This window comes from Vanessa atalanta, chromosome 9 (genome assembly GCF_905147765.1).
Source record: "Vanessa atalanta chromosome 9, ilVanAtal1.2, whole genome shotgun sequence".
Taxonomy (NCBI): Eukaryota; Metazoa; Arthropoda; class Insecta; order Lepidoptera; family Nymphalidae; genus Vanessa; species Vanessa atalanta.
In genome coordinates, this window is record NC_061879.1 from 9,938,843 (window position 1) to 9,956,806 (window position 17,964).

The following is a 17,964-nucleotide window of genomic DNA, read 5'->3' on the forward strand; positions in this document are numbered from 1 at the left end:
AAAATGATGGCTCAAAGCAATTTCAATGTATTGATCGACCAAAATCGAGTCGTATGAATTGGTTTCTTCCTTATTCATTTAAATATCTCATAGTATCGATAATATTCGATAAAATTTTCAACTATCTAATTTTCAAGTTCTAAATCGTAATTATATAATATTGGACTAATTTTTAAAAATTTAATTCTGAAAATAAAAATTCCGCTTATAATAGATCTATTTTATTTGAGAAATAGAATAACTATTCAGTGTCTTCAGTCTTGCCATATTTTCTTTTCGGTATTTAATTCCGTAACTTAAAATATGTTGTGATTTTTATTAAATATCAGAGAAAAAAGATTATTTATTTCATTATTCATACATATATTTCGTTCGTCGTTTCGATCTTTCGTTGGTATATGATTAATTTTATTTCATAAAATTATTAGTTTTCTGTAATTTATGTTGTCTGTGGTCTGTAAAAGCAAAGCTATTTTGTTTTGACTTTCTGATTTGAAGTCTGAACTCAGAATCTGAAATCTGAATGTAATTTTAATAAAAGCGTACCCATATCTTCATTTCCGAAAGAATACATTTTTAGAATTATAGAGTTTTTATATGTTAATAAATAGTTGCGACCGATGTCAGAAACTTCTTTACAAGGAAATCAATCCCGTAAGGAAGAGCAGCCGTCCAAAATACCGGAGTCAGTTAAGGTTAGTACCAATCATTATCAAATAATTTAAACATATATTTATTTAATCTTAGATTTAAATTTGTTTTTCATTTAATACATCTTAAGACAATATATTATGTTTCGTAGCTACTAAGTGTCGTCCTGCATATTATTTATATTATAAAACAATTACAAAGCTATTACTAATAATTATTTATTATATTTCTATGGAAATTAAAAAAATGTTGACTTTTTCAGAAAATAATATCAATGGAAAAGGAAAACGAAACAAATGCTAGTCGAAAGTCTCGAATTGATCTCAATGCACTGCCTACACGCCAGTACCTCGACCAAACAGTTGTTCCTATATTACTGCAAGGCCTATCAGCCCTTGCGAAAGAACGTCCACCAGACCCAATAAATTATTTGGCAGCTTATTTATTAAAAAATAAGAATACATTTGACAACAATAACTCTGGGTCAAATAATAATGCTCCACAAAATCCTCAAACGTAAGATTAGACATAGTAACTTAGGTTAATATTATAATATTCCACTGTTAAAGTATATTGACTGAAGAATTGCTTGAAATCAAGCAAAACTTTGTCAATATATTATTAGTAGACTTCAGTGTTTAATTGTATATTTAAAGCAACAAGACTCACTGAACATTGTCGACTAAACTTATGTATTGAAGCTCTGAATATTTCTTTCAAATATATGTTCGCTCTGCTGATTGTTTTTTTCATGTTTATGAATTTATCAATGTATTCTTTTATTTATTAAATTTAAAAGATAATTGTACATTTATTTCATAATTGTGGTCAAAAACAATCATTCCTGACATGTATTTTTAATAGATTAAATTAATTGAAAACTAATAACCTTTTAATTTATAAAGTAGACAAAGTAACTATGAAGCTTAGTGTTTATCATGTCATTCATAATAAATTATTGGAGTTCATTAATAAATATAATCTAATTTGAATTTATTTTTGCTATCTTTCTTACACTTATTATCTCAAGCACATGTACTAATAAATACCAATACTTTAGCATGGAGAGGTGTGACTTTGTGAGTGAACTGATCTATATAGCCTATTTCAATAACAGGAGTAAACTTTGACATTGATTTGACATAATATGATTGGTTTTATAGGTAAGTGAACAGGCAATTAGGTCACCTGTTGGTAAGTTGTCACCATTGCTCATTGATAGAGCTGTAAGAAATATTAAACATTCCTTAAATTACATTCTTTACATTTACTTAATGCACCTCTCACCTTGGAAACTAAATGTTTTGTTTGTTGTGCTTAGTTAGTTCCACTGGCTCAGTTACCCTTTAAACCGGAACACAACTTAAGTATTGCTGTTTGTCTGTAGAATATACGATAAGATGTTGGTCCCATCCCAGATGGGCTAGCACAAAGTGCTACCACCAAATACTAGTAATGGATTCATAAATAAAGATAGATTAATGAAAAACTGCAATTCATAATATAGCAAAGCAAATGTATTGTATTTGTAGTTTAGTTAAGGTTAATCTACTTTACATCTTTAATATAATTGTATGTATAGGCATATAGTATCCCAAAAACAATTTATAATGCAATGTTATCTACAGAATAACTTAATTTGACCTTCATAAAAGTAGCATGATTTTTGTGATATTGAAATTTAAAAGCTAATGAGCAACTCACCATTTAAGGTGTTATTTTACATACTAAAAATTAAACATCAACTACCTGATACCTGATATTACAGTATTAAAGTTAAATTAACATGCACACTTCGTTTAATGCAATGTGATTAATCTAGAGTAAATTCATAAAGGTAATTATTTTATTGGTTTTATTTAAAAAATATGAAGGGATTTAAAGAAAGTTTGTTTACAGTTTAATAAAATACTACAATTATTCTTTTTGTTCGGCTTCTTCCAAAAACTGTTGGCGATGAAGAAGCCAAGAGTCATTGTCGTCACCACCCTCTTCTCCTATTATTGAGGGTGGCTCGAAACGTAATACATCTGTCTCTATACTTGCTGCAGCTAGAGAAGGTATAGAGTCGTGTACAGGAAGTGGAACTGGTTCAGGGGGTAGGAACTCTGCCATGTAAGCTGTCACGTTACGAGCACGCCATACTGATATTTTACCTAAAATGATTTTTAACAATAGGTATTATTTGCCACAGGTTAAAATGTAAAAGTCACACTTTTATGATCATAATATGTATATAAAAGATTGAATATCTTTTTATATATATATATATATATATATTTACTACCTAATGTCTCGTCAATCTCGATTTCTTCTTCGCCCTCTTCTATTCTGTCATTTTTTGCTCCTTTTTCTTCCTTCTCTTCTTCACCTTCTCCAAATTCTTCAGAATCAGGATCTTTTATTAGCAAGTAGAAACCATGCTGCATGCAATTTGTATCAAACACGAAACATCCTGGGCCTTTCGGCATTCCTTTATGCCAGGAACCATGGAATCGGACTCGGGGATACATGATCTGCCCCGGACCTTCAATAACGCCATCTACCCACGTCCCCATAAACTTTATCTATAATTATTTAAAAAAAGTACTAAATTATTTCTTGTTTAATCAAATGATTTTATTATATTATGTTTTCTTGAGACTTTGATATAATTTAGTGAGTGAGTTTACGTTTTTACCTGATTTTCTGCATAGAAATATGTTCCCAGGCCATGTCGTTTCCCTTTAAACCAAGCTCCTTCGTAAATGTCACCGTTGGGATAATAATAAGCACCGAACCCGTGCTTTAAATCATGTCTCCAGTCACCTTCATAGCGAGATCCATCGGGATACATCATTTGACCTACTCCATACTTCATAGCATGACGCCATTCTCCTATTAATGGTCTTTAAAACTTAATCACTCATAATAAAATAATTTGTATATTATCATAAATAAATAATACCTAGCTAAAAATATTGCAAATTTAAAAAAAGGAATAATTTGGGTTTTTTTTTGGACTTCGACATTATAACGTTTTAACTTTGTAATTCCTGTCATAAACCTTTTATATTTACGTCATCATGCATTACAATGTAATATATTCGTAACTCATTTTAACAATATTTAATTTATAAATATAGATAGACCTTCATATCGAGCTCCGTTCTTAAACACGTATAAACCTTTTCCATTTCGCATTCCTTGGTAATAGCAGCCCTGATAAAAGTCTCCATTTGGAAGTACTGCCCAGCCTTCACCATGCCGTTCTCCTTCGACGTTGCGGCCACCTACGTATACCTTCAAACAGAATCATATATCTTACGGGTTGCCTCAAAATTTTGTATAGGCGTAAAAGTGTTGTAAATTAAAAGTGAAGATTTAGTAGGTATGTATGGTTTTTAAATTTTTTTTATTCATTTAATCACGACTACTTTATACAAAATACGTTTATTTTTACATAAAATAAATAATACTTACTCCAATAGTATCCACATCTTCAGGGCCTTCTCCTTTCTCTTCAACCATTGTCTTCGCAAATTTTTAAATGTTTAATATTTGTATATAATGTAATGTCTGGTTGGTGTTTGACTGAAAACTTCATCTTATATTCAATAAAGATATATATAGATATAGAAATAACTAATAGTACGTAGGTTATACTATAAATAAATCCTCCTTTTGTTAATACGCCCACTGTAAACATAGCCATTATTAATGTAATTCAATCAATATAATAAAAAATATGTTATATGTGTGTAATAACGTAATATATAAAACAAAATTTAATATAAAAAATATTCAATCTAGGTATATATATATACAATAATGTTTCTTTGTAAGTATGTGTACCATTCATCCGATTGAATTGTAACTTTGTAAGGTAATTATATTGCTTTCGACTCTTGCGTGAAGGTTTTTGGCACACTAAAAAGGTGGCGTATTAATTTTCAAAAAAATAATGGGTTTTTTTGGCATAATTACATTACCTAGTTGGTATAATATATTATAGGAAATTACGTGCAGAACTTTGTGTAATATGAGCCATATTTAATATTAAAAATTGTCATTTTATACTAGATATGCCATTAATATGGCATATCAAGTATAAAATGACAATTTTATTATAATTTTATTATGATAACTATTAAGCAACTAAAAATGTTATAATGGTTTGTACATAGAGTCACATATATAATTTCATCATATCTCATATTATATCATATATGTTTAATTTCTAATGTTCTAACAATGTTTACAGTTTATGTATATACATATGTTTTTACGCTAATAAATAAAACGCATAATATTAAAATTGAAAAAAATATGCAAATATAAAACAGAAATAATTTATTTATCAAAATCGTCAATAAATTAACAATTAATAACACGTTAGAGCAAGCTGGGCAAATGGTTCGAGCTGAATATTGAGTGCAGCAACTTAATGTTTATTATTTATTATATACACGAAATTGATTTAATAGTTAGTTATGACTAGATGCGGTGAAACTATTAAGGATATGTTACAAATTTTGTGTATTTTTCGGCAATAACAAAATGAACATTCAGCTCTTTAAAAGACCAATTAATCACAGACAAATTAATAAATTATTTTAGCCTCATTTAAAACTAACACTCATATTAGTATTTGAAAAACAATTAAAAAAATATTTAAATTTAACACTAATACTTATCATAGCGCTAACAATACTACTTACTGTAGACTTTATAAATTCAAAGTGAGTGTTTCAGGTTTTGTTTTAGTGTAGAGAAAATATTTATAACTACGTCGACAGGCTTATTTACTAATTTTGTACTTTAGGATTTCGTAATTTTTATAAAATCATAAGGCAATATTGTAAATAGTTTAGTTGTTGCTTACGAACACTTGTATTATACGTTATATCTACTCATTATCTATTAAGTTCAGCTACATCTGATTGATAAACAAGGCCACTACTAAAGGCACTCTGTAGGTCATACGACTTGACATCGTTCTCCATGACCTCAATTGGGTCAGATTCCAATCAAACGTCGATTTTTATATTTTCACTTCCATCGTAGTATTTGTAATACTTATGAAGTTATATTTTGTTTACTACGATTGCTTCAATACTTAAACTCTTTTAGGCAACAGTTTATATCAACGTGGTGGTGCTTGAGGTGGCCCCTCTTCTAATTTACCCCAGACTACGTTACACATTTCTCGCACAAGGGCTTGTTCGCCTGTATCCAAATCTGGGGCCGGTCTTCTTTTCTCTCTCTCTACCCTTTCTCTTACTTCTAACACTTGCAGTGCACGAACTACAGCCTCTGGTCTTTCATTAAGACCACTCCCTAACCCCTTTTCAGCTTCTAAGCGCCGTACTTTCTGTTCTAAGTCCCGTACATACTGCACTGTACGTTCTGCTAATTGTGGATGTGTAATCGATACCGTGGACGTGGGAGGTCGAGGAATTTCTTCAGCATTTGTACCACTACTGCTACCGTCACCGTCATCCCTCTCTCTTCCAGCTGCTCTTCCACAGTTGACACACGTACTTCTCTCCCTTTCTTCGTCTAAATAAAGACATAATTCTTTTAATTCCAAATTATCTCTGATTAGTTCTTGCTGCTTGTCGTCTAGCTCTCGTAATTTATTTTGATATGCCGATACTTCTTGTCGCATCACAGATGCCGTGTACCTACCGAAACGCTGCCATTCTCGTGCCAACTTACGACCTTTCTGTCGATCATCGTCAAGAAAACAACATAAGTCACGTAGTTCTTGATTATCGTCACTTAGACGGCGGTTGGCCTCTTTCAATGCTTTTATTTCATCTAAAAGTGTTTGAATTTGCCGTCTCTGGTCTGTCGACTGCCTCGTACCATCCGATTCGATTCGTTTTGTGAACTTCAGCATATCCGCAGACCGCCTGTGAATTTGTTCTTCCTCCAAATTGCGTTGGATCCGCTGGGTGTCGTCAGCACTTCTTGCACGGGCTGTTGCTTCCACAGGCTCGTGAACAATTGCTTTCGTGATAATCTCACCACCAGGCCTAAGAACACGAAGTGCTGCCGGAGGAACCGGATACCCCACAGGGTAGCCTTGAAGATATTTCACTTGTGGATACGGTCCGCTTGGGTATAATACTGGCATGGAATTTTGGATACCTAAAGGATATTGTAATTTACTAGAATCAATAGGTTTTACGGAATTAGGAGGTTTGAACTCTTTCGCGCCAGCGTCTATAGTGGCTAGTTTTGAACTCGCTGCGGCAGGTGGCGGCGGATGATAGCGCGGTGGAAAGTTGACCGGTTCCGGGCCCTGTTTACCTAGTCGTTGTTTGTGCTTAGTAAATTCTCCCGTATTTTGTCTGATTGACATTGTCGTTGGCACCGATTCGCGAATAGTCATCAGCTTAGTCGACGCTTCGCATCATGCAATTTTCTAGGTTCATTTCCAAATCGCGAGGATTGCGTTCATACATCAACTGTGGCAACATGAGTTCAACGGCTGGTCCTTGAATGAACGGAGTAGGGGAACGCCGCCGGCTGCGTAGGTTGTGGACCGTGGCATTCACACTATTAACTCGGTCGTTTCGTTAAATTCTAAACCGCATGAAACATTATCAATTTAATTGAAATATATAATACTTATTGATATGTCATGAATTCGATTGTAGGTTTTGAGGTTGTTTTTATATTGCTTAAACAAACAGGTTACGTGCAGTGCTCGGTATGGCAAGTAAACGCGGACACACGCGGGACGCGTAGTTGTGACTGGCTGCTTCGTTCACTCACTATACCTGTGGGCTGCGACAGCTCCGTCTGCGCAGCTCTCGCGACGTCTCGCTCTACCACGCTCTCTCTTACCTGTACAATGCGACGTCTGTGTGAATGCGTGTAACCATTCATTTGCTAAGATTACATAGAAATGCCTTTGAGTAATAATACGTTTTCGTTATATTCGTTTCAATTATTGAAATCTTATTGCATAATTATTATCATTTTATTTAAAACTTTATCTAGACTTTCAGCCTTTAAATATAATTATAAATACGTAAAGTACAATTAGCGGAACGTAAAGAAAGCGATCCAGTTACAAAAAAATAATTTGATACTACTTGAACATTCCTAATAATATTGGAGCAATATTCAATTAAATAAAATTATACAAGCTATGGTATACATTTTTAACATATACACCACAACTTTCTTAGTGAAATATCTATGTGTAAATACGTCAATAAAACATACTAATTATTTGTGGCTATTACATTTATGGCGTTTTAATTATATCAATACCGTTTAATTACCGGCTAATTTATTTACTTTCTATTTTTATAGATATCGAAATTATAACTTACTTAACTGAAAGCTGTAATTGGTATAAATAAAAAGAAATATATGAACTACTAGTTGTCAGACGCGGCTTCGCTCGCGTTTTAGGACTGGGTCTTCAGGTGTCAGGTATAAAAAAGCAGCCTTTGGTCTATCTTGGAGTTCAAGCTTGGTGCATACCAAAATCATTTATTTCGGGTCAGGGGTTTGACCGTGATAGAGCAACAGACGGACAGACAGAGTAACTTTCGCATTTATAATATTAACATAGAGTCGAACCTAAATTTTACAATAACTTTAAAAACTAACCATTATCATAAACATTTGTAATCGTAGCATTTTATTATAAACATTACACTCATTTATTTTGTGTTTTTTGACATGACCTTGCAATACACCGCGCACATATATTACGCAGAGACAAAGACACGGGGGCAATGAAGTTTTTGTAAAGCCTTTTATTTAGGTAATTAAATAATTAAACTACGCCTAGCCTTATAATGAGCGCAGCCAACTCAGCTAAATTATTAACTAGCTGGACGATAGCGAATCGCTTCAATTTTTTGTGCATTTTGCTCAATTTCGTCTGATCTCTGAATAAAGATATTGGACAAAACAGCCATAAATACTCGAAACCATTTACCTGCATGTTTTTTTTTAAGTTTTAGACATGGGTACTCAATACACTTACGATGATTAAGGACCGAGACAATACTTAAGGTAAGGCCTAAGTTTGGTTTTATAAGGTTTATTTAAGATTGATAGAATTGCTGAACATGTTTAAGATTTTAGTAGCCTAATATTTGAAGAATTTTACCCGCTCTATAACTGATACTTATAATTATAAATAAGTATTTTAACATTTTACACCTCTTTCTATTACATAATTCCAACGTACCTACGAACCGAATTAGCCTTTTTTAACAGTATGAATAATAAACTTTTAAATTATGTAGTTACCTATGTCTTTTTAAATATGTCATAATATAAGGTATACGTGTTATAAACGAAAATTTTAATATAAATCAATTAAAATCATTAAGTAGAGCTACACGATAGAATTAGCCGTAAAGTAAAACAGCGCTAGCCCATAACAACATAATCCCTATTGTTTTATATCGGAAGAGCCGACTATCTATTTTATGTTAAGCTCATCTTCCATTCGACCACATAATGCGCTTCAGTCCCCGACCACCCGTACATTGCCAGGAAATCAATCCACCAGGAACTTTCCTGGTTCTAAATGCTTGCGTCAGGTAGGCTGCTGTTAAAATCTCATACATGCAATTGACATACCGTAAATATGATTGTATTGATGGACTTGTGTTACATGTTAATTTATTTTGTGCACGCTGTATTTGCGTTTTACATATTCCTGGTACTAAATATATAAAAATACGTTATTTTAGACAAATCTGACACCTTCTCAGAAAGTCATACACCGGCCCCGGCAACGGTTCTGTTATACCATTTTGAAGTTCAAGCACGGTTCATTTCACTGATATTTCATATACCGCACATTGCATATACGTATAAGTTGTTGCTTGTAAAAGGTGGTACGTACTTGTGAGCGCCTCATTAACGTTCGCAACCTGTACTTACTTAGGTTGCGCCTGCGCCTCTATTCGGTATTGTTAGCCACAAGGATGGCACGCGTACACTTCACTCGAACGCTCCTTTTATTTGTGCTTGCGATTTGTGTATCTGGTACGTATTTTTTTTTCTAAATTTTTTAACAGGTCCATCGATAAATTAAAGATAAATTATTTAATATTTTAATTATTTCCTTTCACAAAGCTTACATTTTATTGTATAACTATGTTCAGTTTAACGGTAGAATAGATTAAATACTTATTTAAACAAATTTTAATTTAAACTTATAATATACAAACAATAAACATTGGACAGTTAGGTATTTACATAAATAACAATTATTTTTACTTTGAGGTTTATAAAAAAAAAATTGTTTTTAGATATTAGTGCACAACGGAAACCCATAAAAGAGGCTCTATTCCTCAACAGTGACCTCTTTAACAACGCCACACTTGAGGACTGCGTATGGAGGCGTGAACGCGAACCGTGTCCTGATCCCAACGTGACACTAAACTTATACACTGAGGCTGAACCGTATAAAAAACAGGTATTTTTTATAATTCAATATTCATTCTGGATTTGCAGTAACTTATGTTGCAAAAGAAAGATGAAAGATGTAGGATGTCTATTGCCTATATAATGATCGAAAGGTTTAGATATAAGGGTTGATTCATTTTTGATCAAGACATTTGGAATTTCATTTCAACAGGGCAATGCACTTACGTAGGAAATTTAATTATCTTTTAAACCATTAAAATCCTTTTGCTACTTAAGCTTCAATAATTGGAATTACAAATTGCATTTAAAAATGCAAATTTTCTAATTCAGGGGAAAATAGAGAATTTCACGTTGTTGCCTCAATAGATCAAAACTATTCGTCAGCAGGATCCTATATGATTAACGGTTGACCAACTGTTTTAATTAGTATGTGCATAAGGTTGACACAATACTGTCGTCCTGCTGGAAATGTAAGAGAAAATTGAAAACCAATGATATAAAGCTCTCGGCGAAATATGGTGCTGAGTTTATTAATCAAATCAAAACAACTATCATAAATGTTAAATCATTAAAGTTTCGCGAAATCATAAGATCAGTAACAGTTCGGTGTTAGGCGATAATTTGCCAAATGAAAATAATTCAAGAACTATTAAATACTATTCCAAAATTTCTTTCTTTTAAATTGACTTTGATACGAGTTCGTGAAAATATTCAAACTTTTTAACAATCATTTTCCAGTAAAAGTAAGTTTTTTTTTTAATATCAAGTATATTTTAATATTTTATTTATAAAATGTATTACTTGTTCTATATAGTTTGTATTTAATTAAGATTATGATAGGACGGATGTCGGATATACCGTGTCGAATTATCAGTAGGTTTAATGATGTTGAGAGATTGTCTGTGTAAATGCAATGTTGCTAATTAATAACTGTGCATTGAATATGTAGGCAAGTAGGTAGTTCAGCATTAATAATAATCATTATAATCATTAACTTCAAGTTTTCCCATGATGTTTATTTTTTGTACTTAAATACATTTATGTTATCGTGATCAGTTAATGTTGTAAGATTTGAAATTAACATGGTTATTTTTATTACTATCAGTATTTAAAACGGGATATTTAAATATTAATTTAGTCGAAATATTGAGCTCCATCAAATAAAAATAAAAAACATGGTATATATCCCGTTTTAAATACTGACAGTTAATGTTAATTTAATATCGCAATTACAGCATATAAATACTTATCAATTAATGAAATATTGAAATTGATTTTTTACATATTTGCGAAGATGAACATGAAAATATCGGTGGTATTTTCTAATTATGCATAACCGTACATTTTATTTCATTGAAAACTGCATGTAAAATTGGTAGGTATTATAAAAACACAACAAACGATCGGTTCCAATTAGTAAGTATTTTTGTAATTTTATCCAACTAAATATTTACTAGAAAAATAATAATATTATTAATTACGGCCGTTAAAAATGATCGTTAAAAAAGGGTTGCATTCTTATATGCATGAATAGTGTATATTTATAGGAAAAATATTTGTGTTATTAATACAAGGAATTATTAAAAAAAAATTCAACATACTATTGTAAAGCAATCCATAGCGTTGCTATTTGATTTGTTTTGGATTTTTTAATAAATTTTACGTGAAACAAACTTAATAAACAATCACTGGATGGACACCTCTTGTACCTAGTTCATAGTTGTATACACTTACGCGTGCCTTAGCCCGTTACACGCGTTTAAAGAATACCAAATAGATTTTTCTGTTTAGAAAGTGTCTTCTTTGTATAAATTAGACATTTTTTTTAAGTAACCACTATGAACCAGTTAACCTAATCAAATGTCAGTTTTGTTTCAAATCCTCAAATAATCTGTAGTTGTTCTGTGTTCAAGAGGGTTCCTAAATGCATTTTTTTATAAACAAACAAGTATCACATACTGATTTAAATTAGCAGAAAATAGTTCGAATGATTTTCATGCGAAAGCATTACCTAACCTTTCAAAAGTCCAAAGCTTTGTAAACACTGCAAACAAATACCTGACTCTTTATTTGATAGAGCTATAAGCTAGGCACGGACTTTTCGCACTTTTTTTTGGATCGCAAAACTTTTTGCAGTTAGAGATTTTTTTCCAGGTTATCAACTCTAAATATTTTGTTTTGCATATTAAAAGTCAATAATAATAAGATCACTTATAACTTTAGAAATAACTATAAATGACACTTAAAATTTTGTACCAGTTAGTTAGAGAAAATGAAACTGCTAAATTATATTTGGATATTGTATAACAAATTGCATCGTACACGCGAAATATACATTGTAAATAAACAATATAAATTGAGTTTAGTACTTATAATAATTAATTAAATCGCGTAATCTATGTCAAATTCACATGCGGTAATTGTTACACAATACATCCTTGCGGTACTATGCTCTGTAACTTGAGCATCAAACCTTGGCCCTCGAGCGAAACCATACACTTAACTTGACCTCAAGTATGGATCGAAGTAAGACACTAAAAAGTTTGTAAAATAAATAATTATTTATACCTATTAGTTTATATTTTTAGAATTATGTACAATTAAGGGATACGCCATCTCGCTTCTCGTTGTTACTGTGCATTGAGGATTGGGTAGTTACTAATTGCTGATCGTCGTCCAAGAATATTTACTAAAAAAAGGATATAAAAGTAAAAAAAAAAACAATTACACCGTTGATTTTATTGATAAGTCTAGATACTGTCAAAACTGAGAACGCGTCGAAAAAAATAGTGGCCAACAGTTGGCCACTCGGCGAGTGTCAAGCGTAGCTCGACATACAATAAAGTTGGCTCGTTTGTTTTAGTTCTTTTGTAATGAGACACTCTATGTAGATATATCTATAAATAATCATTGTTACCCTTTAAAAAAAGTTGTGTACCTAATCTTACAAGATTGTATTCTTACAAGAGTGTTACAATGTAGTAAACTTTTAAAGTTGCAAAGTTATAAATAAAATAAAATGAAATAAAATAAAACTAAAATAGCCTTTATTTCCAAACCCAATTTTCAATTTACATATTGCTTCCTTTCGTCGTCGAATTATATAATACAAATGAAATTAAATTAATATGATTAATCGAGTCGATATATTTAACGTCAGAAAGTCTAAAGACTCATAAGTAGTAATAATGTCATATGAAAGAAATAGTAACAATGTAGAGTTATAGAGATAAATAAAATAAATATAAATCAAAACTCAAAAGACAAATTCAAATTCAACAGATATTTTAAGGAAACCTAAATTTATTTTAGAGCATGTTTGTCGTGTAACGTGTTTATTGTAAAGGGACTCATATATGATTCATTCATTCATATCTTGATTAATTTCTTTATCTGCTTACGTACTTTCTTGTGTTGATTGTGACTGTTGAGTGTATTTTATTTTGCATCAGAATAGTAAATGGGATATTTCGTAAAAGACTACAAAGTCCTTAGCGCAATCTTTCTAGAAACCAAATATGTAGTAGGTAACGAGTAAAATCGTGATTCAAATACTATAGAAAACCATGAGAAAAGTATAAAGTCACTCCAAAATATTTTTTTTAAAAATGCTTTGCTTATTTTTAAGACTTCACAAGACTAAAAGCTATACAATATATCACTATACAAGAGGGCTTTCAATGTGTGCCTGCACATACAAATGTCAAGAAAATATGTTCACAGAGAATTTCCAAAGACCAGTATTGTCAAACCGTTCTTTTGTAATACCGGAACGTTCTACTAACATAGTGTTGCGCGGTAACCTAGATGACAAGCTTTTAAAACTTGATTTCAATGAATTTCCTTACTATTAAATTATTCATAATAAAAATGATACCAAAAAAGTACAAAAAATTAAAAATAGTATATAATTTGTTGACAGCGGCGCCATATCTAGGGTCCAGTGGCAATTCCAGTAACATAACGGTAATCTTTTCCACACAAAACCAACATTACCTCTGGGCCAATTAGACTCTGGACTACTAGACAAAATTACTGACACGGTAGCTCAAGGCTACCGTTGAGCAGAGGCCCAGGCAAGGGGAGAAACCTCGAGGCCCGTACCCGGCTTGATAACAAGCAACTACCACGATGATGATCCTTACAAAAATTAACCTCAACTTAATCATAACTAAGCACCAGTTGTACTTATTTATATAATTTACCATAAGATCTCGATCCAACTTGGGAACGCATGAGCATTGCGTTTATAGAATAGACACTCGACCGAACGGCAAAGATTACGATTCGATTGCGATAAACTCTCAATTTGAATTGAAGAATTGGGGTTCAGGATTCCTTCCCTATCATAGTCCATACAGCACTACATATTATAAAACAAAAGCCCCGCAGCCCTATCTGTCCGAATACGAAAAACTCAAAACTACACACTAACACTAAAAAATCTTACGTACATTGTTTATAAACAAGAAATAATAATAATAACTAATATATCATTAAAACTACTATTTATATTCCAGGTAGATCTATTTAGCGAAGACTGGCTTCGTCAAAGTAGTTGGGAACCATCACACGAGACGATCCTGCTGGTGCACGGTTACGCTGGCGGCGATGACACTCTACCTATTGTTGTGCTTCGAGATGGTCAGTCTATCGCAATTTAATACAGACACAATCGGCGATTTGACTAATTATATGCAAATATAGTCCAGTACAATAACCAAAAATAAGTATTTGCAAAGATATGTTTTCGTTTACCTTGTATGAAATTAGTTAATAAAGCTTTCATTTATAAGGCATATACTCGAGCACATATAAAATTTTTATTCCATATTTATTTGATGAAAGCTCTGGTTGAATACGAATACCAGTCTTAATCGCTTTATCTTCGCCAACATTTTTGTTATGCAAGTGAAAGTATTCCTGCGCCCGCGCATATGGAAGCAGATCGGCGCCATTCGAGCCGGCAATGCAGTTCGCACTTCCCACGACTTTCTCCCAACGCGGTTCAATACCCCTGACACAGGGCTTAGATACTTGACATTTCCTTAAAACTGAACTTTATATCCGGCTTTTTTTAAGTAAACATGAATAAGTAGTAAGATATGGACAACCATCATATAAAATATGTTTTTTTTAAACAGAGATGGACTTGACCTGAATTTGAAGTGGTTGCGAAAATAAATTATATTAAATGATATACTCATTCACTTTTTCAGCATACCTTCGTCGCGGCGGCTACAATGTTTTCATGCTGGACTGGGGGCAGCTTAGCCAACCGCCATGTTATGTGGCAGCAGTTCATAACCTTCGACCAGTAGCACGATGTGTGGCGGAAGCTTTAGGATCGCTGAGGAGAGCTGGCCTAAGACCAGACCGCCTTACGTGTGTTGGTCATTCGCTCGGCGCCCACATGTGCGGCATTATGGCCAATTATTTGAATTTTAGGCTCAATCGAATTATTGGTACGTATTACATATGTAAATAAGGTTTTGTAAATAATGTAAAATATTTGATTTTTTGTACCATTTTATGTCCTTTGGGTAGTCCACTGCCCATATAAATTGATACTGTAAGAAATATTAATCATTCCTCACATAACCAATGCCCCACCTATCACCAACCTTGGGAACTAAGATGTTATGTCCCTTGTGCCTGCAGTTACACTGGCTCATTCACCCTTCAAACCGGAACACAACTACAATACTTAGTAATAAGTTGTTTGGTGGTATTTTATGTGATGAGTGGATGGTACCTACCCAGACGAGCTTGCAAAAATCTCTTTCAAGTAAAATCTTAGGCGAAAATTCATAAACAAGTAAAAAAAAGTAGTCACTGCTGTTGATAAATTCGGGCTCTGAAAAATTATATTATATCTTAATTGTACGAATTGTATCCCTATTTTTTTAATTTATTTGATGTTTTCCGTCTATCTGTGTGATAAACTTCCACTAATACGTCGTGTGTTTATGGAAATACAAGAGTATTTAATTAGTTGATATTTATTATTAGCAGCCCGTAAATGTCCCACTGCTGGGATAAAGGCCTCCTCTCCCTTTGAGGAGAAGGTTTGGAGCATATTCCACCACGCTGCTCCAATGCGGGTTGGCGGAATACACATGTGGCAGAATTTCGTTGAAATTAGACACATGCAGGTTTCCTCACGATGTTTTCCTTCACCGCCGAGCACGAGATGAATTTATAATTACATGAAATTTCAGTGGTGCCTGCCTGGGTTTGAACCCGAAATCATCGGTTAAGATGCACGCGTTCTAGCCACTGGGCCATCTGGGCTCATATTTATTATAGTTCGCATATTTCTATTATAATATCTGGTATTTAAAGTGAAAATTATCTGTAGGCTTGGACCCAGCCCGCCCCCTCATCAGGTCCGCGCCCGCTCTGCGCCTGGACCCGGGCGACGCGCGCGCCGTGCACGTCCTCCACACCAATGCGGGCCGATACGGCGAAGGAGCCCGACTTGGACACGCCGACTTCTGCCTTAATGGGGGACGGAGCCAGCCATATTGTGAAGATACACCGAGTATGACTATTGATAAATACTTAACACCCATCGTCTTTCTTCACTCGTGTTAGGAATCTAAATTGTCTTCTTTTTTTAATTTGTAACCTCTTTTTTTAAATTGAGATGACTATAGGTCGAAACTATTTTCACAGATGAAGCACTATGCAGTCACGTCTGGTCGATCTGTTACCAAGCAGAGAGCCTGTTCCGGCCTCGCCCCGCGGCGCCGTGCGGCAGACGCTGCTCCGTGCGCGTGCCGCCAGCGCGGGCCGCGGCCTTGCCTGTTCCTTTGGGGCAACCGACGCCAATGACGTAAGTACCAAGAAACAATGTTTTATTTCAAACTAGGAATTTAAACTTAGAACATCAGGAAACAGGAACTACATATATATATAAACGTAATCAAAATAAATCTCTACTTAAAATTATGCCGTCTCCCGTGATTTTAGCATGTCATATATGTGTGAATACATATGTACTTTTTAATGTAGGTTTTTGTGTATGGATATCTCCAAAGATATACTATAGATTCTCGCAAGTCATAGGCGAGTATTTGCCGACTACTGCTATCAGGCAGAACGCGCTTCTTGTTTCCAAAATCTCGTCGCATCCCATTCGATGTTGATGAACGATGTTGAACTAAAACATTGCAGAACAAGTTATTGTTATATATCATAGTGACAGGATACTCGAAGACCTTCTAATAGGTTTTACTGTCAAAAAATATATAAACATTTTGAAGCCATTACTACTATTAAATATAATTTTCTTAACTTAGAAAAAATATATACACATATATATATTTTTAATTATTCAATTAATTTTCTAATTTGTAGCGCATCAGGAGCCTATTGCCTGGAGGACTTCACGACTCCGTTCTGCCCGGCGACGACGGGGCTGCTGCAGGGCGACGAGCGCTGTTGCCTCGACAAGCTGTACGCGGCGGCCGCGAGCGCGCCCCCGCCCCCGCCGCCGCGCGCGCGCCCCCGCCCGCCGCCCCGCCTGCGCGCGCCCTACGAAGGCAACAACACCTTGGATAATTTCACCATTTAACGTGTCATTTTAAATAACCACTTTATATATAAAGTCTCGACTCAATTAATAAAATACGACAGAAATTCTAAAGATCAATGATCGATTATTTCCGAAAGAAAATAATTTAGTCAGACTTTTTTTTAATTGGTGACGTTTCAACCTTTCTGTAGTGATGTATATGAACGAATATGTATATTCCTGTTACAAATATAATTAGTCTAGTTTATTCATATTACAACTTCTTCAACATTCAAACTTAAATGTTTTGCGGTGTCGCAATTGTATAGATGTAGGTATTAAATTGATAAGTGTTTTTGACTAAAAATTAAGTTAGAAAAGGTACAATATTTGTGCTA

At 33.5% G+C, this 17,964-nt stretch overlaps 4 protein-coding genes across 4 annotated transcripts; 2 read left to right on the plus strand and 2 right to left on the minus strand.

Annotated features, from left to right (window-relative positions):
- Positions 1-470: 470 nt before the first annotated feature.
- Positions 471-1,561, plus strand: LOC125066371 (protein dpy-30 homolog). Its single transcript, XM_047674430.1, has 2 exons — positions 471-695; positions 914-1,561. The coding sequence occupies exons 1-2, from the start codon at positions 621-623 to the stop codon at positions 1,169-1,171; spliced, it is 333 nt and encodes a 110-aa protein (XP_047530386.1). The 5' UTR covers positions 471-620; the 3' UTR covers positions 1,172-1,561.
- Positions 1,562-2,523: 962 nt separating this feature from the next.
- On the minus strand, positions 2,524-5,455 carry LOC125066600 (radial spoke head 1 homolog). The gene is made up of 6 exons (XM_047674731.1): positions 5,352-5,455; positions 4,114-4,224; positions 3,783-3,933; positions 3,332-3,528; positions 2,939-3,218; positions 2,524-2,807 (listed from the first exon to the last, which is right to left on the minus strand). Exons 2-6 carry the CDS (start codon positions 4,159-4,161, stop codon positions 2,569-2,571), a joined length of 915 nt encoding a protein of 304 aa, XP_047530687.1. The 5' UTR covers positions 4,162-4,224; positions 5,352-5,455; the 3' UTR covers positions 2,524-2,568.
- On the minus strand, positions 5,030-7,398 carry LOC125066598 (coiled-coil domain-containing protein 85C-B). Its single transcript, XM_047674730.1, has one exon. It carries the CDS (start codon positions 7,028-7,030, stop codon positions 5,777-5,779), a length of 1,254 nt encoding a protein of 417 aa, XP_047530686.1. The 5' UTR covers positions 7,031-7,398; the 3' UTR covers positions 5,030-5,776.
- A 1,801-nt stretch (positions 7,399-9,199) lies between these two features.
- LOC125066430 (pancreatic triacylglycerol lipase-like) lies at positions 9,200-17,895 on the plus strand. The gene is made up of 7 exons (XM_047674500.1): positions 9,200-9,212; positions 9,930-10,096; positions 14,568-14,691; positions 15,267-15,512; positions 16,409-16,591; positions 16,726-16,885; positions 17,410-17,895. Exons 1-7 carry the CDS (start codon positions 9,200-9,202, stop codon positions 17,624-17,626), a joined length of 1,110 nt encoding a protein of 369 aa, XP_047530456.1. The 3' UTR covers positions 17,627-17,895.
- The last annotated feature ends 69 nt before the right edge of the window (positions 17,896-17,964 follow it).

Coding starts and splice junctions, on each gene's coding strand:
- LOC125066371 (XM_047674430.1), top strand. CDS start 621: ATGTCAGAAACTTCTTTACAAGGAAATCAATCCCGTAAGGAAGAGCAG. Junction 696..913: donor AAATACCGGAGTCAGTTAAG/GTTAGTACCAAT, acceptor TGACTTTTTCAG/AAAATAATATCAATGGAAAA.
- LOC125066600 (XM_047674731.1), bottom strand. CDS start 4,161: ATGGTTGAAGAGAAAGGAGAAGGCCCTGAAGATGTGGATACTATTGGA. Junction 3,934..4,113: donor AAGATGTGGATACTATTGGA/GTAAGTATTATT, acceptor TTCTGTTTGAAG/GTATACGTAGGTGGCCGCAA. Junction 3,219..3,331: donor ATTTCTATGCAGAAAATCAG/GTAAAAACGTAA, acceptor AAATAATTATAG/ATAAAGTTTATGGGGACGTG.
- LOC125066598 (XM_047674730.1), bottom strand. CDS start 7,030: ATGACTATTCGCGAATCGGTGCCAACGACAATGTCAATCAGACAAAAT.
- LOC125066430 (XM_047674500.1), top strand. Junction 10,097..14,567: donor CTGAACCGTATAAAAAACAG/GTATTTTTTATA, acceptor TTTATATTCCAG/GTAGATCTATTTAGCGAAGA. Junction 15,513..16,408: donor TAGGCTCAATCGAATTATTG/GTACGTATTACA, acceptor AATTATCTGTAG/GCTTGGACCCAGCCCGCCCC.